This window comes from Daphnia magna, linkage group LG7, assembly GCF_020631705.1.
Source record: "Daphnia magna isolate NIES linkage group LG7, ASM2063170v1.1, whole genome shotgun sequence".
NCBI lineage: Eukaryota > Metazoa > Arthropoda > Branchiopoda > Diplostraca > Daphniidae > Daphnia > Daphnia magna.
The window spans coordinates 3,618,772-3,639,726 of record NC_059188.1 but is presented as its reverse complement, the minus strand read 5'-3'; the positions used below and the strand labels follow the sequence as shown (position 1 = coordinate 3,639,726).

The 20,955-nt window shown below is 37.5% G+C and overlaps 6 protein-coding genes and 1 long non-coding RNA gene across 11 annotated transcripts; 2 read left to right on the top strand and 5 right to left on the bottom strand.

The window, feature by feature from the left end:
* The first annotated feature begins 1,309 nt into the window (after positions 1–1,309).
* Positions 1,310–4,288, top strand: LOC116927715 (nuclear pore complex protein Nup85). 2 transcript variants are annotated; one of them, XM_032934755.2, is made up of 7 exons: positions 1,310–1,689; positions 1,752–1,860; positions 1,921–2,498; positions 2,578–2,700; positions 2,813–3,031; positions 3,270–3,907; positions 3,978–4,288. In XM_032934755.2, exons 1-7 carry the CDS (start codon positions 1,675–1,677, stop codon positions 4,219–4,221), a joined length of 1,926 nt encoding a protein of 641 aa, XP_032790646.1. In that variant the 5' UTR covers positions 1,310–1,674; the 3' UTR covers positions 4,222–4,288. The 2 variants fall into 2 exon arrangements, with proteins under 2 accessions (XP_032790646.1, XP_032790645.1); XM_032934754.2 differs by having other exon boundaries at positions 1,918–2,498.
* Positions 4,243–5,348, bottom strand: LOC116927803. Its single transcript, XR_004396783.2, has 3 exons — positions 4,634–5,348; positions 4,424–4,496; positions 4,243–4,359 (listed from the first exon to the last, which is right to left on the bottom strand). It is a non-coding gene; the product is annotated as an uncharacterized LOC116927803 (long non-coding RNA).
* A 340-nt stretch (positions 5,349–5,688) lies between these two features.
* Positions 5,689–9,396, bottom strand: LOC116927708 (DNA ligase 4). Of its 2 annotated transcripts, XM_032934743.2 has the most exons (11): positions 9,242–9,396; positions 8,859–9,159; positions 8,264–8,791; positions 7,921–8,209; positions 7,664–7,861; positions 7,564–7,603; positions 7,189–7,502; positions 6,942–7,122; positions 6,640–6,852; positions 6,303–6,574; positions 5,689–6,210 (listed from the first exon to the last, which is right to left on the bottom strand). In XM_032934743.2, exons 2-11 carry the CDS (start codon positions 9,134–9,136, stop codon positions 5,824–5,826), a joined length of 2,700 nt encoding a protein of 899 aa, XP_032790634.2. In that variant the 5' UTR covers positions 9,137–9,159; positions 9,242–9,396; the 3' UTR covers positions 5,689–5,823. The 2 variants fall into 2 exon arrangements, with proteins under 2 accessions (XP_032790634.2, XP_032790635.2); XM_032934744.2 differs by having other exon boundaries at positions 7,189–7,478; positions 8,859–9,350.
* A 1,581-nt stretch (positions 9,397–10,977) lies between these two features.
* LOC116927768 (protein phosphatase inhibitor 2) lies at positions 10,978–12,338 on the top strand. 2 transcript variants are annotated; one of them, XR_004396758.2, is made up of 6 exons: positions 10,978–11,212; positions 11,325–11,504; positions 11,564–11,652; positions 11,712–11,888; positions 11,949–12,121; positions 12,179–12,338. XR_004396758.2 is itself a non-coding variant. In XM_032934825.2 (5 exons), the coding sequence occupies exons 1-5, from the start codon at positions 11,130–11,132 to the stop codon at positions 11,984–11,986; spliced, it is 567 nt and encodes a 188-aa protein (XP_032790716.1). In that variant the 5' UTR covers positions 10,978–11,129; the 3' UTR covers positions 11,987–12,338. The 2 variants fall into 2 exon arrangements, 1 of the variants encoding a protein (XP_032790716.1); XM_032934825.2 differs by having other exon boundaries at positions 11,949–12,338.
* A 617-nt stretch (positions 12,339–12,955) lies between these two features.
* On the bottom strand, positions 12,956–14,004 carry LOC116927767. The gene is made up of 4 exons (XM_032934824.2): positions 13,863–14,004; positions 13,450–13,713; positions 13,172–13,385; positions 12,956–13,103 (listed from the first exon to the last, which is right to left on the bottom strand). The coding sequence occupies exons 2-4, from the start codon at positions 13,706–13,708 to the stop codon at positions 13,064–13,066; spliced, it is 513 nt and encodes a 170-aa protein (XP_032790715.1). The 5' UTR covers positions 13,709–13,713; positions 13,863–14,004; the 3' UTR covers positions 12,956–13,063.
* Positions 13,863–15,585, bottom strand: LOC116927747. The gene is made up of 3 exons (XM_045177399.1): positions 15,056–15,585; positions 14,886–14,993; positions 13,863–14,814 (listed from the first exon to the last, which is right to left on the bottom strand). The coding sequence occupies exons 1-3, from the start codon at positions 15,502–15,504 to the stop codon at positions 14,595–14,597; spliced, it is 777 nt and encodes a 258-aa protein (XP_045033334.1). The 5' UTR covers positions 15,505–15,585; the 3' UTR covers positions 13,863–14,594.
* A 292-nt stretch (positions 15,586–15,877) lies between these two features.
* Positions 15,878–18,532, bottom strand: LOC116927730 (terminal nucleotidyltransferase 4B). Of its 2 annotated transcripts, XM_045177398.1 has the most exons (10): positions 18,200–18,532; positions 18,107–18,123; positions 17,744–18,045; positions 17,508–17,678; positions 17,307–17,427; positions 17,068–17,173; positions 16,877–17,007; positions 16,672–16,818; positions 16,425–16,618; positions 15,878–16,366 (listed from the first exon to the last, which is right to left on the bottom strand). In XM_045177398.1, the coding sequence occupies exons 3-10, from the start codon at positions 17,959–17,961 to the stop codon at positions 16,177–16,179; spliced, it is 1,278 nt and encodes a 425-aa protein (XP_045033333.1). In that variant the 5' UTR covers positions 17,962–18,045; positions 18,107–18,123; positions 18,200–18,532; the 3' UTR covers positions 15,878–16,176. The 2 variants fall into 2 exon arrangements, with proteins under 2 accessions (XP_045033333.1, XP_032790666.2); XM_032934775.2 differs by having other exon boundaries at positions 18,107–18,532.
* Positions 18,533–20,955: the final 2,423 nt, after the last annotated feature.

Genomic DNA, 20,955 nt, shown 5'->3' with positions numbered 1-20,955 from the left:
GTGAATTTCATCAAAAAATATTGAAAAGGAAAAAAATTCTAAACGAATCAAATTTTTTTCATTTAATCGATCAAGCGCAGTATTGGACCCAAGCGACAAAACGCAAAAAAATTTGATTCATTTAGAATTTTTTTCCTTTTCAATATTTTTTGATGAAATTCACCAAATAGATAGCGTTTTTAAATACCTATCGATTGCCGTAAAACTTACGAAAATTCGCTGAAAACTTAGAACGTAATTAATTATTTTATTTTATGACATTTTAGGGGAGGGGGGGGGAGGGCCAAAAACAGACATTTTTGGGTACGTTGTTTGGTTACTAATATACACCAAAATAAACAGAAAATATATTATTAAGATTCTTTATTATCTCTAGCATGTTTTGATGTTATATTTTACTTCGATTTTTATAGTTTAAGAACCACAAATTCCAATAAAATGTACCCCCCTTGGCCCCTTCCCGGCATCCATTGCGGCGGCCATTTTGATGACGCGCGTAATTCAAATTTGAATTCTAACTTCTCATTATTATTATTCCAACGTTTTAAATTACCAAGAATGCATGTAAACACAAGTACATTTTAAATAAAAACTCAATGTGTTTTAAAGAGTAAGCAGCAAGTGTTTTATTCATAAACAACATAAAGCAAATTCAATGAGTGAAGAGTGACACGAACAAATTGTTTGATTATTTGATTATTTAATTACATTTTTACATTGAAAAATACCTAATTAGCTTTAATGGTTTATTCTTAGTTATTGATTCTAGGCTTAGAAGGTTGCTTTTTAATTGACTATTCAATTGTTGGTTGGTGCCCCGGTCAACCTAGTGGGATTCCGATACCTGGAAAAGGGAAAATAAAAGAGTGATGTCAGGGCTATAACATTAAAATTTTGTGAGATAAGTTACCTGTTTGATAATTGTGTTAATTTTTTTACAATGCCACAATAGATTACCTTCTTAATAAAAAAGTGTACTTCCCAACGTGGATGGAAAACGCAGCCAACACACTGAATGCAAATTTAAAGCTTTGGCTGAGTAACACTGTAAAAATTTTATGCATTTCACTAATCCTAAATAAAATTCGTTAAATGGTAAGAAATTCATTAATATTACCTATCAAATAATAATATATTCTTACTTCTGTTCTAATGTAAAATTTGTTTCGTGGTTCAAAAAAAAATGAAATACAGCAATTTTTTTCATTAAAAAAGTTTATTCTTTTTAAACATATATATAGATTTTAAAAATACAAACACAAATACAACTAACTTTAAAACCAAATCAAAAGAAAAAAACAAAAACAATAAACGTAAATAATGACAACATAGCTAAACAATCAAACAAAATTGGAACGCCCGCCACGGAGACTATGTTGAACGGAAACAAATCGGAATAAGCCGTACGCATAGTGATCGGAAACAATTCCGTTCCCCACCACTTGGAGGATCCGTTTTTGACCGACAATCTAAACGGATCTGTTTCCGTGGACAGATGAAGACTGTGTTGTTCAAGCAGACAAAAAAACTTCTAAAGAGATTTCGAAGTTCAGAATTAGGATATTTACGATATTTGCTTTTCGATTTTGTCTGTAGTATACCGACAATACCGGTTAATTGTACATAAATCTACACACGAATTTAGACGCTGCCAGGCTTGTATCTTAATTCAAAATGCTTGAGCCCATTGTAATCAGAATCTCAAGCTTTGAATTTTCCGAATCACTAAGCTCATTTATTTTGTCCTATAGGGAATCCTTGATAATTCATTCATCCATAATAAAGATATTGGATTTAGCTGGGGCTATGGTAACAACTTGGTTGTATTTCCTACTGAGTTTTCCAAATCCATCACAATGGGTATGACTGACACATCTTACACACTTTCTTTGTTGACTTCCCATGTTTTTTCAATAGCAGGTATGCCTGGTTCTAGGAAGAACTTGTTTATGATTTCGTGGGAGCGAACCTTGTACAATCCCTTTGTTCGTAAACTTGTTAATGAATCTTGTGGTGCATTTATTGCCATCCAAGCTAGAGTTGGAAAAGAAACTCAAATAAGTGTATCTGAGCTTATTCAGTCCAGCCATCAGTATCGCTGCATTATAAATGCTTGCATTGAAGATTTGAATCAAGCTGCTGATCTTGCGGAAACTAATGAAGCTACCCAAGCAATTCAAGAAATGAGTGAAATATTTTATAAAGCTGAATTGGTATGGAACTTGTGTGAAATTATGTATCTTGAAAATCCACTTGGAATTCTGCCACACCTTCTGGAATGGGTCCGCATTCATTTTCCAAATGCTCTTGAAGAAACTGGAACAGTTTTAGCATCTCCAACCCCAGAATTTCATGAAAGCTTTTGGAAAGCTCTTTATGGATTGGTGTTCCAGTTGCGTATAGACAGTGCTATTAAATTATTAAGAATTCATTCTGGTTTCCAAACTGATGCTTTCCAAAGTGCCTTTGAATTGCTGAAGAAGATGCCAGTTTTCAGTGTAAGAACACTGATTTTATTTAGAGTTACATTAAATTTAAATCTAAAATACAAATGGAGATTTTTTTTATTTTTTAAAGGTGAATTCGCCTGTTTCGGCTCCTGAATTTACTTTTAGATGGAATCATTGGAAGGAAGAGTGTGAAGCTCGAATTCAAGCGGGCGATTTCTTTGATTCGCAAGATTTACAGCTCCTTATGGAGGTATGTGGGTTGAAATGTTCATAGGATTCTGGACCACCGTGTCTTCTTCATAGGGCATTGTTTTACGTTGTTACTTCTAATTTCTAAACCATTACGGTGTTTTCTCTTCAAGATACTTTGTGGTAAAGAAGAAGCATTTGAAAAGGTTGCCGATTTTTTCGAAACCTGGTACCAGCGAATGATAACTCAGTTGACGTTCACACAGCCCACCATAAACGCTGCATCACTGGGCGATCAAGCAGATCCATTTTTGGCCGCTTTTACTGGATTTGATGATTTGTCGTCACTAGATGCAACCCTTTTAGCAGTTCTCCGACGCGACACGCGTAAAGTGAGTACCGCTACACAGCAACTTAATTTGTACTTAAACTTTACCCGTTACACTCCGTGCAGTTTCCCCAACATTGACAGTTTTTATTGTTACCAAACAAATGTTACTCCGCTATCCCCCCTCCCCTACCCAAAAAACAACACAAGCAAACAAAAAACAAAACAAACAAAAGAAAATAACAACAAAATAATAATAATAATAAATAACTAAATAATCTTATTTTATTTTATACGGGCAGGTAATAGGGGAAATGCAAGGTGTTTTGGACAACTCGTGGTTTACCGCCCATCTTGCCGATTTATTATACCATGCGGGGGCGCTTCAGTCGTTTGAAGACATTAATTCTCTACAACTGAGAGAAACTTTGCTTCGGGACTATGCAATTTGTCTTTTCAGCCACCAATCCTTGTGGTCCGTTGGCGTCCTCTATCTCGACCATTGTCCGACTGTCGGTTCAGCAACACTCGAACACTTGCTTACGCGTCTTCCATGTCAATCGGAATTAAAGGCCTCAAAACTGATAGCTCTTGCGGAACGACGAAAATTAACGTCAGTTGTAACCTCAGTTTGTCGCGTTGTGGGATGGCATGCCTTGAAAAACGGACGACTCGGTGCTGCCGTCGCTTGGGCTGTGCGGGCGCAAGATGCACCTCTAGCTACTTATGCGGCTGATGCCGTTCTAGAACGTTACCTCCAGGATTCCGACTTCACTTCAACGGACTTGCTAGACTCACTGGGGGCTGGACTTCTGGCAAGCGATCGCTTGGCGTTCTTGGGAAAATATAGAGAATTTCATCGACTTTACAGTGCAAATGATTTCCACTCAGCAGCCAACCTTTTGATCTCTTTGATTTCTTCACGTATCGCACCAAAATAGTAAGTCTTTCGCAACTATCACATATTGGTTTACCATGAAAACTTGCTTTATTTTCGAATTTTTGTTCAGCTTTTGGACAGTGTTGCTTATGGACGCGTTACCATTACTGGAAACCAATCCACCAGTTTTTACGTCAGATCAGACTTACGAATTAATGCAAAGTCTACAAGAGTTAACGTCTTCTTTCCAAGACGACGCCGAGCCCATCCCTCATCCTAATTGCCAACTCAATTCAGATAAAACTATGTTAATAACTCTGGCATTAAGTCGTAATTTGGCGAAATGTTTTGTACAACAAACAGGTTGTGATTAATGCAACCGATGTACGTATTTTGCCGCCATCCGTGTATAAGTTTGATTACACAAATTTCGTATCTTTATACCTTATGCTCACTTGCTATCTTGTTGTCATCGGTACACTCTTCTGTTAGGAACTCGAGAACCATCTTTCCTAAAATAATATGGTAGAAACAAATTGTTTTAGCGAAAGCTTCAGTAAACAATGGGGAGTCAACCTAGGCATTCTAAGTCGCATGATGAGTTCTAGAATGAAATGCGCCCGTTCGTTACGTAAGGTTACCCTATAAACTGAAAAGAATAAACAATGCCAATTAGATGAAGCTGAAAACCGGTCATTGGAAATGTGAAGCAGAATATAGAAGCTTTATTATATAAAACGAAATGCTGCGAGCGAAAATATACTGAAACGATTGTGATGGTTTCACCTTCTTACGTTTACTTCGTTTGTTGAAATAGAAATGTTTTGATAGAACATTCTCGCCCCTCAGATGTGTGTGTCACTCACATAGTTTCTGAGCTTCATAGCCTCTGAGCTTCTGAGTCATCGAAAAAGAAACAACAATTACTCACGAAATTTGAATCGCTGTCTTTGGCTTTTCATGGCCAGTCTGCTATGACTATGCCGCACCAAGCCTTCGCTTTATTCAGCCATTTTCTGTGAACCAGTATATTGCTTGCATGTTGTCCATTCACGCTGCATAACATTAAAACAGCAATTATGAGGAATGAAACCGAAATTATCGAAGATGAACCCAGGTGCTGAGAACTCCAATCCTCATCTCGATCAACTTCAATCAGATGTTGAGTCGAAGAAGTAACTAATTAAAATACTGCAGAAAAAATCTTTTGCCAAAAAAAAAATCATTAAAAAACCCGCACTGATTTAAGAGAAACACTCGGCGTTTTCGCGATCAAATTAATTATTTTGTATGTCCATAAACTGATATCTGCTGATATCTATACAGAGCTGTCATCGATTTTGTTTTCAGGCCACTCTTGCTTTTTTAACGCTTGCTGCCCCTTCGACACCCTATTGGACTAAAAATAAAACTAGTGCTACTGAAAATAACTGCAACAAACAACTAAATAAAATAGAAAATCCCATCGTAAAAATGAGAACCTTAACTGAGCGTTACATTTTTTCGACAACTATGAATAAATGTTATGCTAAGAAAAGGAAATGAAGTTACTTTTTAGGTTTTTACCTATCATTCTCTATTATGGAGCGAAGAACAGCTTGGGTACAGTTAAACTATTTACCTATAACAACGTACAATGTAAACAACATGCAAACTATAATAGTTTACATTTTAAGAAACAATTTGAATGACTGAAAAAATGAGTTGATCATACAGTGCAGCCTATAGTTGAACCATCCAGCCTAGGTAACATTTTTTTCTAAAAATATAGCTATTCGTGGCAACCTTACTCATTCACATTGTCGCAGTTCGCAGATGGGAATCAATTAACCTCTAAAATGTACAGTATACAGGCAATTTTATTTTTCCGGTTTATTATTTTAATAATAAACGAACACAACAAACATAGGACGAAGTTTTAAAACATACAGTGAATTTTAACCAATGTAGTCCACTACGCAAAATAAAGAATTCATCTAGGGACAATAGATTATTTCATCAAGCAAATTCCCTTGGGTTATGGAATGTGCAATCCACTCTGGTCGAACTAATTTAAACTTGACTTCTTGCTGACGATTTATCGATTTCCACATAGAGGCTCGATGAGGGTAAGCGACTGGATCACATACAACATGAGTGACCGAATGGTCCATGTGATTCAAAACCTGAGCGCCATAGATGCGGAGGTCAAGCGAAATGATCCGCAGTTCTCGGGAAATTATTAGGCTATTGAAATCTGATATCGTTTCCCAGACATCGACATAAACAATGCAGGTTCGGAAAATGCCGTACTTGTGTAACTTTCCAAATATTTCGTATTCAAGATCAGCTATCTCATATACACTTAAAGGCACCGGGTTTTCCTAACACACGAAAAATTAAAAACTACTTAAGTGAACGAAAAAAAATATATATACGTATATATATATAAATAATAATACAAAACTAGCCATACCAAATCTTTGACCTGCTGAAGAATCGGACCAACATCTTCAACTGAAGTGGCTTCTCTCAGGCTATTGCCAAATCGATCGAAGTTTTGGGCCAGTATTTCTTTTGTAGCTTGCGTGACGACCAGTAAATCTTGAGGACGGAAGGGAATCAGGCGATTCAAGTTTAAACAGCGCAGTAGCCATGCGGGACAGACAATATCCCATTTTGGTCGTGCTTTAAGGCTTTTAACTCGTATATCGTCTTTTGCAGCAATAATGCAAAATGTAGAATGTGCTAAGAAAAGTATTTGGTATAAAAAAAATCTACAGCAAAAAAAAAAAAGTACAAAAAGAAATCACTTGGATGCTGGACAACAACACCACCACCTGACACCACACTTCGTTCTAGTTCTTGTTTCGTAAAGGAACTAGAGCCGTTTAAAACGCAAATCTCTTTGTCGGAAAAACAGTTTGATGACCTTTTGACATCAGATATATCTGCTGCTTGGAAGGGAGTAGCAACTCCTGCAATCACGCTTGCTGTTTTAATGCGTTTGCCACTAGGTATATCGTCTGTAATCGGGTCAATAAACAAAATAATTGACAAGAAAACAAGTTTTAAAACAACCATACTCATCAACAACGCATAAACTAAACTTTACCTTGAAAACTGCAATGGCGCGTGACAAGCTTTCCCGAAGCCATTTTTCTCATTTCGTTTATTTCACTTAAAGTCATACAGGAATACCAAGCTCGGTCTTCACGTACGCGCTCCACTCTGGGAAATCGTAACGTAGATCCGGCTTTGTAAGAGTTGCTCGAAATAATTTCCGACGCTTTGATCTACGTATATGGTGCGCCCGAATAACTCGACAAAACATATTCTTAATAACATAAACACAAACTAACCTCTAATATTGCTGAAGACGAAGGATTGATCCAAACATCTGGTTTTTCTCTGCTACAGTGAATTTTTGGTGGAGGGGCATTTTTGTCCCACTTTTGCCAATGGGGGTTCAATTTTTCGAGTAAACTACGAAGTTGTTTATCTGAAAAACCCGAGCCAACACGAGCGAAAGAATAGAATTCCAGTTGTTCTTTCTCTTTTTCTAAGGATGGGACGGCCACACCTACTAAAAACATCGCGATCAAATTTCTTCGTCTTCCCTGTCCATGGTAGCCACCCAATATGATCAAATCTAATGTAGCATAAGATTGGAAAACTTTTTGAATTTGAAACTAATGCTATTAATTTTTCATTTCTTTCTTTTTTGTGACCGGTACCTAAATGATCCATCATTTCGTTAACGTACTCGGGTTTGACCTTTAAAGAAATAATACATTTTTATCACTAAACAGAAAGCTCAAATGATCAACAGTTTACCTTGAACCATCCTCCTTTGCGTTCATTAGGCTTGTAGATTGAGTCTGGATTTTTCAGGACGATTCCTTCTTCGCGTTGATCAATTGCGTCATTAAGCAAGTTAGTGACTTCCATCTTTGTCGTAACAAGCTTGCGATTCGGAAACTGAATAACACTTTCTTTAATTTTAACTGCAGATTCCAGTAGCTTTAGTCGTTCCTAAGAGAATTCATAGAATGAGTTTCTTCCGGAAGACTGTTCTTTGAAGAAAAAAAAACCTTGTATGGTAGATTAGATAGGACTTCGCCATTCAATAATAGAATATCAAAAGCGACGAAACATGGAATCAGTTCGCCAGTAGAAGATATGGACTTGACGTCTATGTTTTCGCCCTTAGACACTATAAAGGAACCTTTGACGTTCCAAGCTACCATTTCACCATCTATAATGCAACTGGTCACAGTTTCACGGAAGCATTCCTCTAGACGAGGGCTAAGATTTCCCGATGACGAGTTGGTTCCGAAGTTTGACGTGTAGTCAAAGCCACGCCGTGAATAATACCCATACCTGTTGAAGTGGATATGAGTTCTCAAATTTCTTTTAGAACATTGGTGTTAAAACCTCTTTCCGCTTTTATGAATTTGCATTCTTTCTCCGTCAATTTTCGTCTCTACGTAGAATGGCTTGTTCCCCATTTTCGCGAAAATTTTAGACATTTCAAGTCTATCTGCTAACATTGGGCGAAAAGGATTAAAGAGGGAAATTTCTATTTCGGAAGATCGACTTAATGGGTTAAGTAGTGTTATGCACACTTTCTCAAGATCATTTGAGACATCATATAATTCCTTTGCATCTGGATGATAAGCTGACAACACAATCTTGTCACTCAGCCCTGTAAGTTTAACATCTCTTAGGATTATTCTGATTAACCATTTTTGTTCCAATGCAGACAATTTCATCAAGAGAGGCTGCAGAAGCTTTTCTGTGTTTTCCAACTTCTTTGACATGTAGGTTTTTGATAAATTTTCTAGATATTGGTTGATTTCAGAAACACTCAATGAACTAACATCTGAGCTACAGCGAGTCCTTAAAATGTTGTAGCAGGTGTCTGCAAAATCTTTGGCCAGAGTTTGTGTAGTTTTTGGTACCCTAAACATAAAAGCATAAACATAAAATTATACACCATTTTGGTACAATGAATCTTTGTTTGTAATACTTATATGTCAGCAACCTAATTGCATCTGGTCCATCCTTAGGAAGGCAAAATATTTTTATGTATAATTTTGCTAATGAAGCCTCTTTAATTCCATAAGATGCTCTCGAGCGATCGAGGTGGGGGAGAAGAAGACGCATCACGGAATATGTAGTGAGGTTTGGGTCGTCTAGAATTCTTTGCCTACACTCCCTTAGGAGCTTCTTGAGACGATCTAACTTCTCACTTCTCTTGCTTAAACAAATTTCTTCACATGCGCTACAAAATTCCCGAAATAGCATGTTGTGGCTGTTTACAATCAATACTGGAAATTCATGACAAAGTAAACATTTTAAAGCTAGTTTATTTGTAGAAAGGGGTATGTTCTGATTTGAAAAAAAATTTACGGCAACTCCAGGTAGGTAGATAGGTAGGTAGGTATATCCGTATATGTTTTACGTGCGACTATAGCGGCTGCTTCGACAACTCCAGTGTTTGTTATTGTGCGCACGGGTGTTACTAAACTATGGACTTGGACAGTCCAAAATGGACTACTAAAATATGGACTTCGATCCAAACTATATCCATATATCTCTCATAACCACCATTCCAAAACCGATGCGAATTTGATTGTAATAGTGAAATGGAATGGTAAAATATTACTTAGTGGACACAAATCTTTTTCAAAGAGGTGATTTTTTTACACTTACTGGAATTCTTTAACTAAAAGTTACGGATTCTAAGATACTCTTAATTAAAAAATACAAGGAAACCCTGTTTTTTGCTTAAAAGTTTTCGAAGCAGTAGCAGTAGCGAGCGCCAGATGGTGTCGTCGTAACCCTTGTTTTTCCTCTGATTAGTTGTTGCCAGGTAACGCGTCACCGCCATAGGAGGTATTCGAGTTTACAGGCCTTAAGCATTAAGTAGGCCTTGATGTTTATAGAGCAGTAAAACATCCTACGTTGCACGTTCTCCACAAATGCGAAAATCTCATTTGTGTCCAAGTTGGTCTGCTGAGGCTGCAGCGTCTTATCAGAGTAATAGAATACTGGTGTAGCCACGCTTATGGCGGGCCCTCCCATTGCCTTTTTGGCCTGAAAGTCTTTCTGTCCCATAACGAAAGCGCCACAGCGGCTGTGTTGTGAACTTGTGATGTATTACGTTTTCGCTATGTTTTCGCTCATTTTCGTCGTCTGTACTTCAGAAAGTAAACAAAAAGTGGCTTAATTAATTAGTGTGAAAAAAGTAAGAGCATGAAGAGATTTCTTAACAACCCTTAAAACTCAATTCATAGGTGGCGTTACGGTTATGGGACACTTAAATCGATATCTTGCCTCATTTTCTCACAATCGATACGCGAAATTGGCAACAACTTTTGGGAAAAAATCCGAGAGAGGGAGTTAACATGGCCGTGGCTACACCAGTATTCTATTACTCTGGTCTTATGGAGATTGGAGAAACCAACTTCTTCAAAAATCGTGAAAAATCGTGAATCGGTTTACTACTCGAGTAACTGTTTTTAGGCGATAATTTTGTAAAATTGGACAGTTCTTATCAAGAGCTATCCATTTCTATATATTTCTATATATCATGTGTCCAGAGTTGGGAGTAGCTCACTGATTTGAGAGCGCGCTCAGAAAAAAAAAGTGAGCGCGCTCGCGCTCGTCGCTCACGTACAAAAAATGCCATATGAAATCTGTATATTTCCGTCTTCATTTTGGCATTACAACTGCATTACAACTTACTTAGAAGATGAATCCTACGGGTTCTTACTGTAATTCCCGGTTTTTTTCAAAAAAACTAATTTGTCAAGTAATTTCCAAAGTATGCATTTGGAAATATTCCGTCATCCAATTAGTTTTAAATATTGACCGCTAGATGGCGTTGCAGTCATTGAGCTTCCACTCAGGAGGTCTTCGTTCGCTCTCCCGCTCACGTTTTTCCAGTTTGAGCGACTTCGCTCGTCGCTCAGAGCGCGCTTTCGAAAAGAGCGCGCTCCCCCCAACTCTGCATGTGTCGTATCTCTTTTTCTCTGCGTCAGCCATGTTCCATAAAAAAAAGTCCTAGTTCTGAACCAACCCGCTTCAACGCCATCTCTGGAGCTTGCCACGCGTAGCTCTATGAAACAAAGAGTACTCCAGTCGTCCAGTGTCTTTACCACTTCTCTTTGTGTATACTTTCTAATGTAATGTGCCGTACCGGAGGAGTGGCTAGCAGACGAAAAATTGTAACTTATTGGCCGCCTCTTTAGTTCTTGTTTCTGACATTGACGGACAAGGTATTTATTAACGCGTAATGGCCGAAAATTTAATGAAAGTTCCGGTAAAAGGAATTCTAAAGAATTCCACAAGTTTTGAAGGCTCAACCTCCAGCAAAGGGTAAAACGTACCTCTTTCGCTATAACTTTGTAAAATTACCAGTGTGTTCTGTGTTTCGGATTTTCCTGCTACCATGATGCCAAAAATGTCTTAATTGAATTTTTACATGCAGGTCTACCAATCGAGGTGCAAAATGGGATGAAATGAATATTCTAGCTACACACCATCCACCTGATAAAGATTACGGTCACATGAAAATTGAAGAGCCTAAAACACCATTTAGTTATCATGGAGAAGATTCTGGTGATGAGGAAGATAACCACGAGCTAGATAGTAAACTTCTCACAGAAAGGCAAATTTACATTTCATCAAGTATGGCTAGAAACTTAATTTTTTCAACAAAAATGACAGGTTGATGGCTGGTAATGAGGAAATTCCAGCTCAGAAAAATGAAAGCTCTGTTAGTGAAGATGAAGAAGAGGAAACTCCAAATGATAAAGGTAGTCCAAAGAAGTTCAAAACAAACTTTTGTATTGCCTGTTAAAAAAATTCTTATTAGCTAAAAGGAGATCCTTTGAACATAAACGAAAATCACATTATAATGAGTTTATGGCTGTGAAATTGGCAAGACAGCTGATGCAGAAAGATGAAGAAGAAGTTGAAAACAATGAAGAAGAAAGATTAGCTGAAAAGGATATTCATGTTGAAGTAAAGGAACCAGTTGATGATGTAGAAGGTTCTTAAATAATTCTTAGTTTTCAAAAAGTTCACTGGTAGCCAATTTTTATCTTTGTAGGAATGGACATAATAGATCAGTCTCAGACTTCCAGTTGAATGCACTAAAACTCCTGACCAATTGATTTATTTGTAGCCATTTTTCCCATCATGCTAATTGAAAATTATTTCCTCTTGGTCAGACTGCTCATTTTTGTTAAATATTTAGGGGCTTCCCTAAAGGATTAAATTTAGGTAGGCAACTTTTGGTAAGAATCCCATCAGTTGAATTTTATTTAAATCTTTTTCTAGAATCTACAAGTTCATTACTTGAGCCACACTTTTTGCTCTAACTATTGGTTTGTCATAATTATGGTGGAATCTGTTTATTTGTTGATTTCTTAGTTAAAATACCTTTTCAATCATTTTCATGATTTCACAATGTCATTACAATAAATGATTTTGATTTGTATTGAAAATTCCACATTTATGGTTCGAAGACTTTTCGAGAAAGAACTTCAAGCTACGAATGAACATTGATGACAAGTACTTTTCAATAATTACATTGATTGCCGGAGAAATAGGACCCAGACAAATAGGACCCGGAGAAATAGGACCCAAAAATAGGCCATGGAGAAATAGGACCCGGTGAAATAGGACCTCTTTTTCTGTCTTTCATTTTAGGGTCTTATTTCTCCGCTAGATGGATCCTATTTCTCCCTCCTGTCATTAATGGCTAGAATGTTTCACAGCGTTATTTTCACAGCACTAATTTTTTTAAATATAATTAACTGAATTACCCTAACCTAACCTTCCCCGCGAAACCTTTATATTTTAAAAAATTAGTTTAGCAACGCTGTTGTAGAAACATAGGCAGCCATTAATGATAGGAGGGGGAAATAGGACCCATCTAGCGGAGAAATAGGACCCTAAAAAGAAAGTCAGAAAAAGGGGTCCTATTTCACCGGGTCCTATTTCTCCATGGCCTATTTTTGGGTCCTATTTCTCCGGGTCCTATTTGTCTGGGTCCTATTTCTCCGGCTACCCTTTTCAATAATTACATTACAATAATGCTTTTCGCGAAAGAAATTTTAAGCATCGAAACATTTTTTCATTATTAAACTAAAGAAATACAGAAATTACACACAATCAAACTGACTACAATCTCGTCCTTGAATAATACTTGATTTGGCAGCTTCATAGAACACCTTCCAGACTTCTGGTATTATTGGTTCTGCTGCACTATTAATAATGTTAACTTTTAAATTCAAATTTTCAATATTAAGGCAAATGAAACTGGCTTACATTACAGCTATATCCCTTCCCTGTAAAGGTGGTACTAATGACCCAACTAAGCATGCAGCTTTCAGGTCACATCCCTCACGACCTAATAAGGCTCCTAAAAAGACTACGCCGGTTGCAAGAAATGAGCTTACTTCGTCACCAATAAAACTTCTCAATCCAGATGTGAAATTGCTTCTCAGAGGCCCCGTCGTATTTGGTAACTTTAAATTTTCTCCTAATATGATAGTAAATTTCTTTAATTTAATATGTTTATCCCTAAAAACAAAGTTAGTCTTTACTCTGTTCAGAACCAGATAAATTAACAGGTATTGGAGGCATCAATTCATGTGTAAGTTTTTCTTTAACAGGAAATTGCAAACTCTGCTCAATGTCTACTTTAGGTTTATCTGTGTATACTGATGTGGTTTGGCTATCAGTAGTGAGATCCTCTTTGACTTCATCTGTTGACCATCTAAAAAACGAACTTTGAGGAGACTGGAAAGATGGGGTGAAAACGTGGCTCAACAAGAGTGAACAGAAAATCAAATAACCCCACATATTTTCTGAAACAAAAAAAAAAATGCATACACATTAAAGGGTGTTTATTTCTATTCCTAATTTCTACTACTAGAAATAATGTAACTTTTAGTAATGGGTAAATGAGTTCATCAAAATAGTAGTTAAATGAATAAGTAAAAACATGTATACTCACAACGTGCTAACGTTACAAGAGATTCGAGATGCTAACCAGACCTGGTGATAGTGATATTACTTATGAACGAACCAGTGACCTACTGAGTACTGACCTAACACGACTCGATTTAGTAAAACTGGAGATAGAAATGGCGGCACCTGGCAGTTCTTTTTTAAACGATCTAAACTATGAGACTAGTGAATTTTTTCTTAAATCTGCCATCTGGTGTTTAGGTTTTAGATATTTAATTATCTATACCTTTTGTCTTTTGTCCGAAAGCTTTACTTTTGGACCACCTCGTTTTCGCTCCTTTAACCATACTTCTTGGCCGGTCGTTGATTAAAATTTCCTGAGCATTACTTAGTGAATACGAAATAACGAGATATGTGACAAGTTTTTGGAGAAAATTTGTCACAAAAAGTTTATTTATTTACCGATTAAAATCCCTTGTTGGCTGAGCCATTTCTACTTCTTCGCTAGCAATGCGTCATGGGACTTACAGTAATACATTATATTCAATCAGCGTGCTCGTGTTCCCACATTAAATTCAAGTGCCGCTAATTTTACGTAACTTAGACAGATCCTTATTCCGTGAAATCGCATACAGCTATTACATTTAAAAACTGATGTTTATTAAACTTTCCTAACAGTAAAAATAAGGAAACGCTGAAATGTTTGAGACGGTAGATAATGGCTAATACATAAACGTCGATGTTGCATCTGTGATATTGAAGGACAACGTAATGTTATTTAGAGGTTAAAAATGCTGAAGAAAGATATAGGGCATGCCGATCCATAGCGATGTAAGCAATCTCCTTGTTTCCCATGATGATATGCCTTAACGTATTCGTCTTCGTAAGACTCATCAATTACTTCGCACGCAATGCATTCTTCTTGATCCATCTTATGGCTCCCTGTGGCGTCGCGGTTTCCTAAAATCCATTTGCCGAAATCAGCTACCTTAGGAGGCCTAGGAAAGAACGAGGTTAAAAAATCTACGTAGTTGCGGCATTGTCCGTAGTTTTTAAGAAAAAAGCTCACGTTAGCAAGAGACTCAACGTGTTTCCCAATAGATCGTTATGACCGATCGGTGCCTCAGATAATTCACAGATAGCCCGTTGAACGCAAGCCATGCCATCGATTCCAAAACTGGATGAAACAAATCTGTCTGTTACAGTATTTTCAATCATAATTTTCTAACAGTTTTTTACCTTGACAGAAGGGATTCCATACTCCTGTAGATAAACCGACGTTCATCGTTAGCGCGCTCTTGCTCCTGGCGATGAATCTGGTCAATTTGATTGCCGTCATCCTCGCGACTCTCGGTGTAAAAGGATGTTAGCTGATCGTAAGTTGGTATGAAGAAGCGAAAAGGTACTCTCATGTTATAAAACCCTGCCTGGGAGGCAAGTGCACGGACAGGCATTGAAAGATCGAAAGTAACCGTGATGCTCGTGTTGGCTGGAAGAAGAATCACCGATCGTTTTAGCCGACCGCCGGATTCTTTAATTCTACCTTCCTGATAACATTGATGAGGTGATGCTAAGAAAACAAACATACCTAACGATACCACTCGAAACAACATCATACTGCAATCCGAAATTAGAGGCCTTGGCTTGCAAACTGGACTAAAATAGAGTAGCAGATTCAATTTATACATTCGTGTATGAAAGGCGAAATGGTAGCCGTGGGAATTCTTTGGCCTAGGGTTTTAGTATATACGTAAGCATTTTTACCGCGGGCAGGTCAAACACCGGTTAGATTGTATAGAAACAGTATTGCGTTGTTGTCAGTCAATAGACTTGTAGTTCCTTTCGATTACTTGTAAACCACTTTAGCTGGCTGAGAAACGTATTATCGGGAACGGAAATGAACGGTTCTAGCTTATCTTATATCATGAATAGCTTCGGTTTTCATGGAATACTAGACAGGAACTACTGTAAAACTACAAGTCGAATAGTATTCCGTTTAGTAGCTCAATAATACCAGAACGTATAAACGGGGTCACGTAAGTTGTACTGTTCATTTCATAATCAAATTTAAAGGTGCAGTGTATTTCAAATTCCCGGACGTAAAAAGCACAGAGCAACAATCATAGTTTGTTTGGTTCATAGCTTACATCAGAAGGGGCAGCTCAAGAAAAAGGTAATAGCAAGAAAAACAAATAAAGGCAAACTGACTACCGCACCGTGACAGAACAACGGAAGACAAATAATTCACGGAGCACGCTCTTTTCTTTTCCAGATTCAGCAAGTATATTTTGGTTTCATGTTAATCCTTCACTGATAAGCTTTTCATTCCTATTTTCGATATCATCACTATCCACCTGCCATCACACACGAGCCTTGGAACTTTTGCGTTCTTCAGGTGGAGAAGGTGAACCAGATAGATCACAAGTCTCCAAGAGAGATGGAGCAAAACGGCCATGAAGAGAGGGTCCAACAGACAATGGGAAGTTCAAATGAATCCATCGCCGATAGTCAATCACGTCGTCTGTTACCCGGATTATTCTACCTAATATACTGAAAAACAAAATACGCTTGGAAATCTCATAATTTATGTTCATTTGCGTAAAGTTACCTTTGAATGTTTGGATTGTTGATATCATCTCGAAGTGGATGTACAGCCTGAGTGAGGGTGACATATGCATATTCGAAAGCTGTTTTAACGTGAAGTGCCCCATAAGAGCTTCTACCAATATCGTTGGAAGGATTTAAAGGATCTTCGATACATAAAAGTGATGGACGGTATCCATCTGACATGTGGATCTGAATCTAGACACGACATATGAACCATATCTAAATAGAAGCAAAAATCTTCAACATACCTCATCTTTGGGCACATAGGAACCACCATTTCGTATCCTGAGAGCCGTTTTAAGGTAGTTAAAATGCCGGCCGTACAATTCTAGAAATTCAATTAACAACACTCCAAGATTTGCGGTAGGTTGAGTTGCTTCAGGCCGGGGATGCAACTACACATAGAGGACTTATTTTTACTTTTATAAAATGATGTTTTATAACACACAGTACCTGAAGAAAACTAATTGTCATCAAAATGAGACTATATGAGCTTATTCCCCCAGTGAACACCTCATTGAGGTCACGTTGTAAAAGAAATTGCTTCAAGACGAACACGAGGCGCTGGAGTGTTGGATATGATCCTAAAAAATGGCTTTTTAAAATAATCTAAATTTAGTAAAATTATGTAAAGATGTCTCTACTTTTAAAGTGACGAATCAATTCGGCGCTTCGAACTCCATTACTCATATTAAAGCTAATATCAACTTTTACTTCCGTGGCGCGATCTGTTAATTTCACAATTGGCACCTGTAATCATGAATTTAGAGTGTTACCACGATGACAATCAAACGAAGAAGTTGCTAACAGCATGGTGAATACATTAACAGCACTATTTCGTAACAAGTATAATACGATATTATTTTAAAGTCACAGAACTTACAGAAGCTTTGTCTAGTACTTTCAAAGTATTCCGATCAGCGATCCCTTTTTCAAGTAGAACTTTTTCCAACGTACGAAGAGGAAGTACATCCCATTTCCCCAAGACAACAAGGTCTATATCACTAGAATCAAATTTCATTCAACTTTATGATACCAGGTATCTGTTTTTTGAACTGCCAGAATAAGAAAATAAATTATTTACCTTGTAGGAAGGTAAAGCCCAGTATGAAAGCTGCCAAAAATTTGAACACTTGCATGTGGCCAAATTTTCATAATCACATCTATGATTCTGTGAACTACCGCCAGTCTGACTTGATGCTCTTGAGGAGTTGGTGTCATATATTGGAAGAAATCTTCAATCTCTTCATGGAGTCTGTACACCACAGGTACCTTTACAAACACACTTAACACTAGCAGGATAACAAAGCTTTTACTCACCCCTGCACGCCTTTAGAGTAGTGTTTTCCGTGGAAAAGCCAAGGGCATCCATTATATTTTCCAATTAATCTACTTCTGTGCTTGCTAAGCCCGATTGCTGTGCTTGCTTTATTTGACCCATCTCTTTTTCTTTTTAAGCCTTTTGTGTAGTCATTGTCTTCTAGCAAAATATATGACTCACTACTGGTTGGAGGTCCTTCATTGGGTGAGTGATTCATTTGAGAGTTTAGATTTTCAAAGGAGTTTTGTTCTTTTTCCCACAATCTCTGCCAAAATTCATATGCTGGCCCGAACTGCTCCGGCTGCATTTTTATAATAATTAGCTAGACTACAAAACGATGCAAAACAAATTTCCCGAATTACCTGTATCCATCCAAAAGCTGGATCCATAAAAACGAGTATGTGTTTAGATAGTCTAAAAACTAATATTGGACGTATAAGTAGGAATGCACGTACTTTTTACAAAAATTTGTGATTAATCAAACAGTAAGTTATAGTGAGATAGCTTAAATTGAGCACACAACTCCTGAGTAAAAAAAACTGATTAATTTTCCTGTTAAAACTGTAGAGTTGACAGTGGAGCACTCTCGGGAAGCAAGGGCAGCACCGGGGCAGCAGACATAGAATTAATAAAATGCGGAATACGTGAATGGAGGAGGATAACGTATAGTGCTGCCGGGATGGAGTGATTCCAAGTTGCGCGGTTTAGTACAAACCAGACAACCACAGGCTGCAGCTCAGAGTACTAGACAAATTGCTTTGCAGAACCAGAGCTATAGAAACATGGTCACTACAGGCTGTTAGAATTCCCTACACCCGTTTTGGGGGTTATTTGTGGTTTTATTTTTCATCGTTTTATGGGCGGAGTTTTTATGGTGACTGGATTCAGAGTCATCTAGTAACAAAAAAATTTACAAATGCTAGGTACTCAATAATCAGATGTCGTGTGCTACTGTGCTCTCCTGTTTTTGATTTCCCGGCAAATTAGTGCTTATCGAAAGTTGCTGTGATTCGCCGTTGAAATTTTAAAACGTTTCCTCATTGGTGCTCTTCTTGTGGTACATATACACATTCACCAGAGGCTCTGATTCCTATTTCCAAAAAGGACATTACAAGAACTAACCCCAAAACTGGCGTATAGCGGGGAGCGACAACCCTTCTTTTGGGCATTATTTAAAAAAAAATTCTAGAGGAAACTAATAAGGGTTGAAACTTGGAACACTTTTTTTCTATTTCAGCTCCCATTGTCTTGTTTTCAAACTCTTTTAATCGATTCTAATCCACACAAAAAATGAAAAATTTAGCAAAAATTTAGCTATCTTGGAGAATTCATGTAAAACGCCCGTCTTCATTCGAATTTTAATTTGGAAAAAAACGAACAATTTGTGCTAATATGCCCCTACAACGGGGTAAGTAGCTCATCATTCGGGTGCGATGCAATAATGCCTCGTGTATTGTAAATGGAGTTTTATCTGTCGATATTCTGTCATTTCAAAGAACCGATAGCAAACAAAATCGTTTGCATTTAGTCAAATTTTTCCAAGTGTTCTCCTTGTTTAAGTAAAATATATTTGAAACGTTCTTCACAAAATATCTCACAGCAGGATGTGCGAAAATTTTTTTATTTTTTTAACCGTTGGTAAATTTTCGACGGAAATGTGAAACTTGCGACGAAAACAATAATGCACGCGTATGCGGAATCGGAAAATTTCTTGTTTTCAACTACTATCCACGAAATTTTAAAATGAGCTACTTGCCCCCAGGCCTTTGAGCCCCACTCTCCCCTAAACGTAGATGTCTCGCAACACCAGGAATGCTTTGCTGTAATTTTATATTGTTGGTATTATTATTTAGAATTGAACTCAAAGCATGTACGAAATACCGCAAACAGAATTATAGAAACCTGGTATAGTCAATGTCTTGTTAGCGCATGCTCTCGACTTTTAAACCAAAAAATGAAGCTAATATCGCGTATCAAACGGCCTACGCGTCGGACCGTTCAACAGAGTTCGACACGGGAATTCTCTTGGGCGCTCCAAGACTTTGCCCTTTTTTTTTCTATTAATTTTTCTATTGACTTTGTCCTCCTAACATGGAATGAACCACGGCTGTCGTTGTTGCGTTTATCAACTAGCCTATATTTAACTGTTTTTTCTTTAATTTTGAAAAATATGGCTATGATATTTCTTCTTGGGTGCTGGAGCGACAGTGGCATTAGAAATCTCTAAAAAAAAAATGTATATTGTTTAGTTTAAAAAACAAAATGTGAGGACGCAGCGCCGTAAGACGATATTTGAAGATGGGGAGAAAATCGTCGACGTGTAGATGCCGTCAGAAGGGTACTGTATAACATTACTGAATAATCAAATGCAAAGGGTAATTTGTGTTCAAAGTCATCCCAGCTAATAAACCGCCATCAGGCAGCACCGAACCGCTCACTACATCGTTTATGCTAGCAATCCAATTATATTACCTAAGGTCCTAAGCACTTGTTTATGTACTGTTTGGATATACAATTTCATCTGTGTCAACCGATGCGGTAGGTAGCCGATTGGTGGTGGATAATCTAATTTGTTGTTGGGTGGGGGAGGAAGAGGAAGGAAACAATTCTTGCAAAGAAAATACATATAGTAGGCTAAGTCTCTCGTTCCTCTTGGTTTGGTCGGCCTTTCTACGAGTCTTGCCTGATAGACCCCTGCACGCCCTTACTATCCTACGCCGTAGTTATCAAGCGTCTACAGGGCTCTACGTTTTGACCGACAAAGGACGGGAAGCCGTGTTTGGTTGTTCGGTTTGAAAAAGACTGTCTGCAAGCATATCGAAATATCGTTGAATGGCTATGGCTTGAATGGCGTTGAATGGCATATGGCCACAATGCATTCAATGTATAGCCTTTCCTTTTGTTCTGTTTGTTTGTTTGTTGTTCTTTGTTTTTTTATTTATTTATTTATTTTTTATTTTTTACTATACCCTGTTACTATTTATTTTTAATGAATTTAGCAAAGATTAGAAAGCAAACAATAGCTTAGGAAAAGTAAGTACCGGCGCTACGTCAAACCAAATTAGGTGTAACAGGACGAATTCCTTCAACGAAAATAAGTACCATTAGCAGAGAACATGGTCTTTACATGTTCGCCGCATGTTCGCCAATGCGGAAAAAAAGATTTAACTCTGCTTGACTATGTAGACTTCAGTATACTACTAGCGCGCAT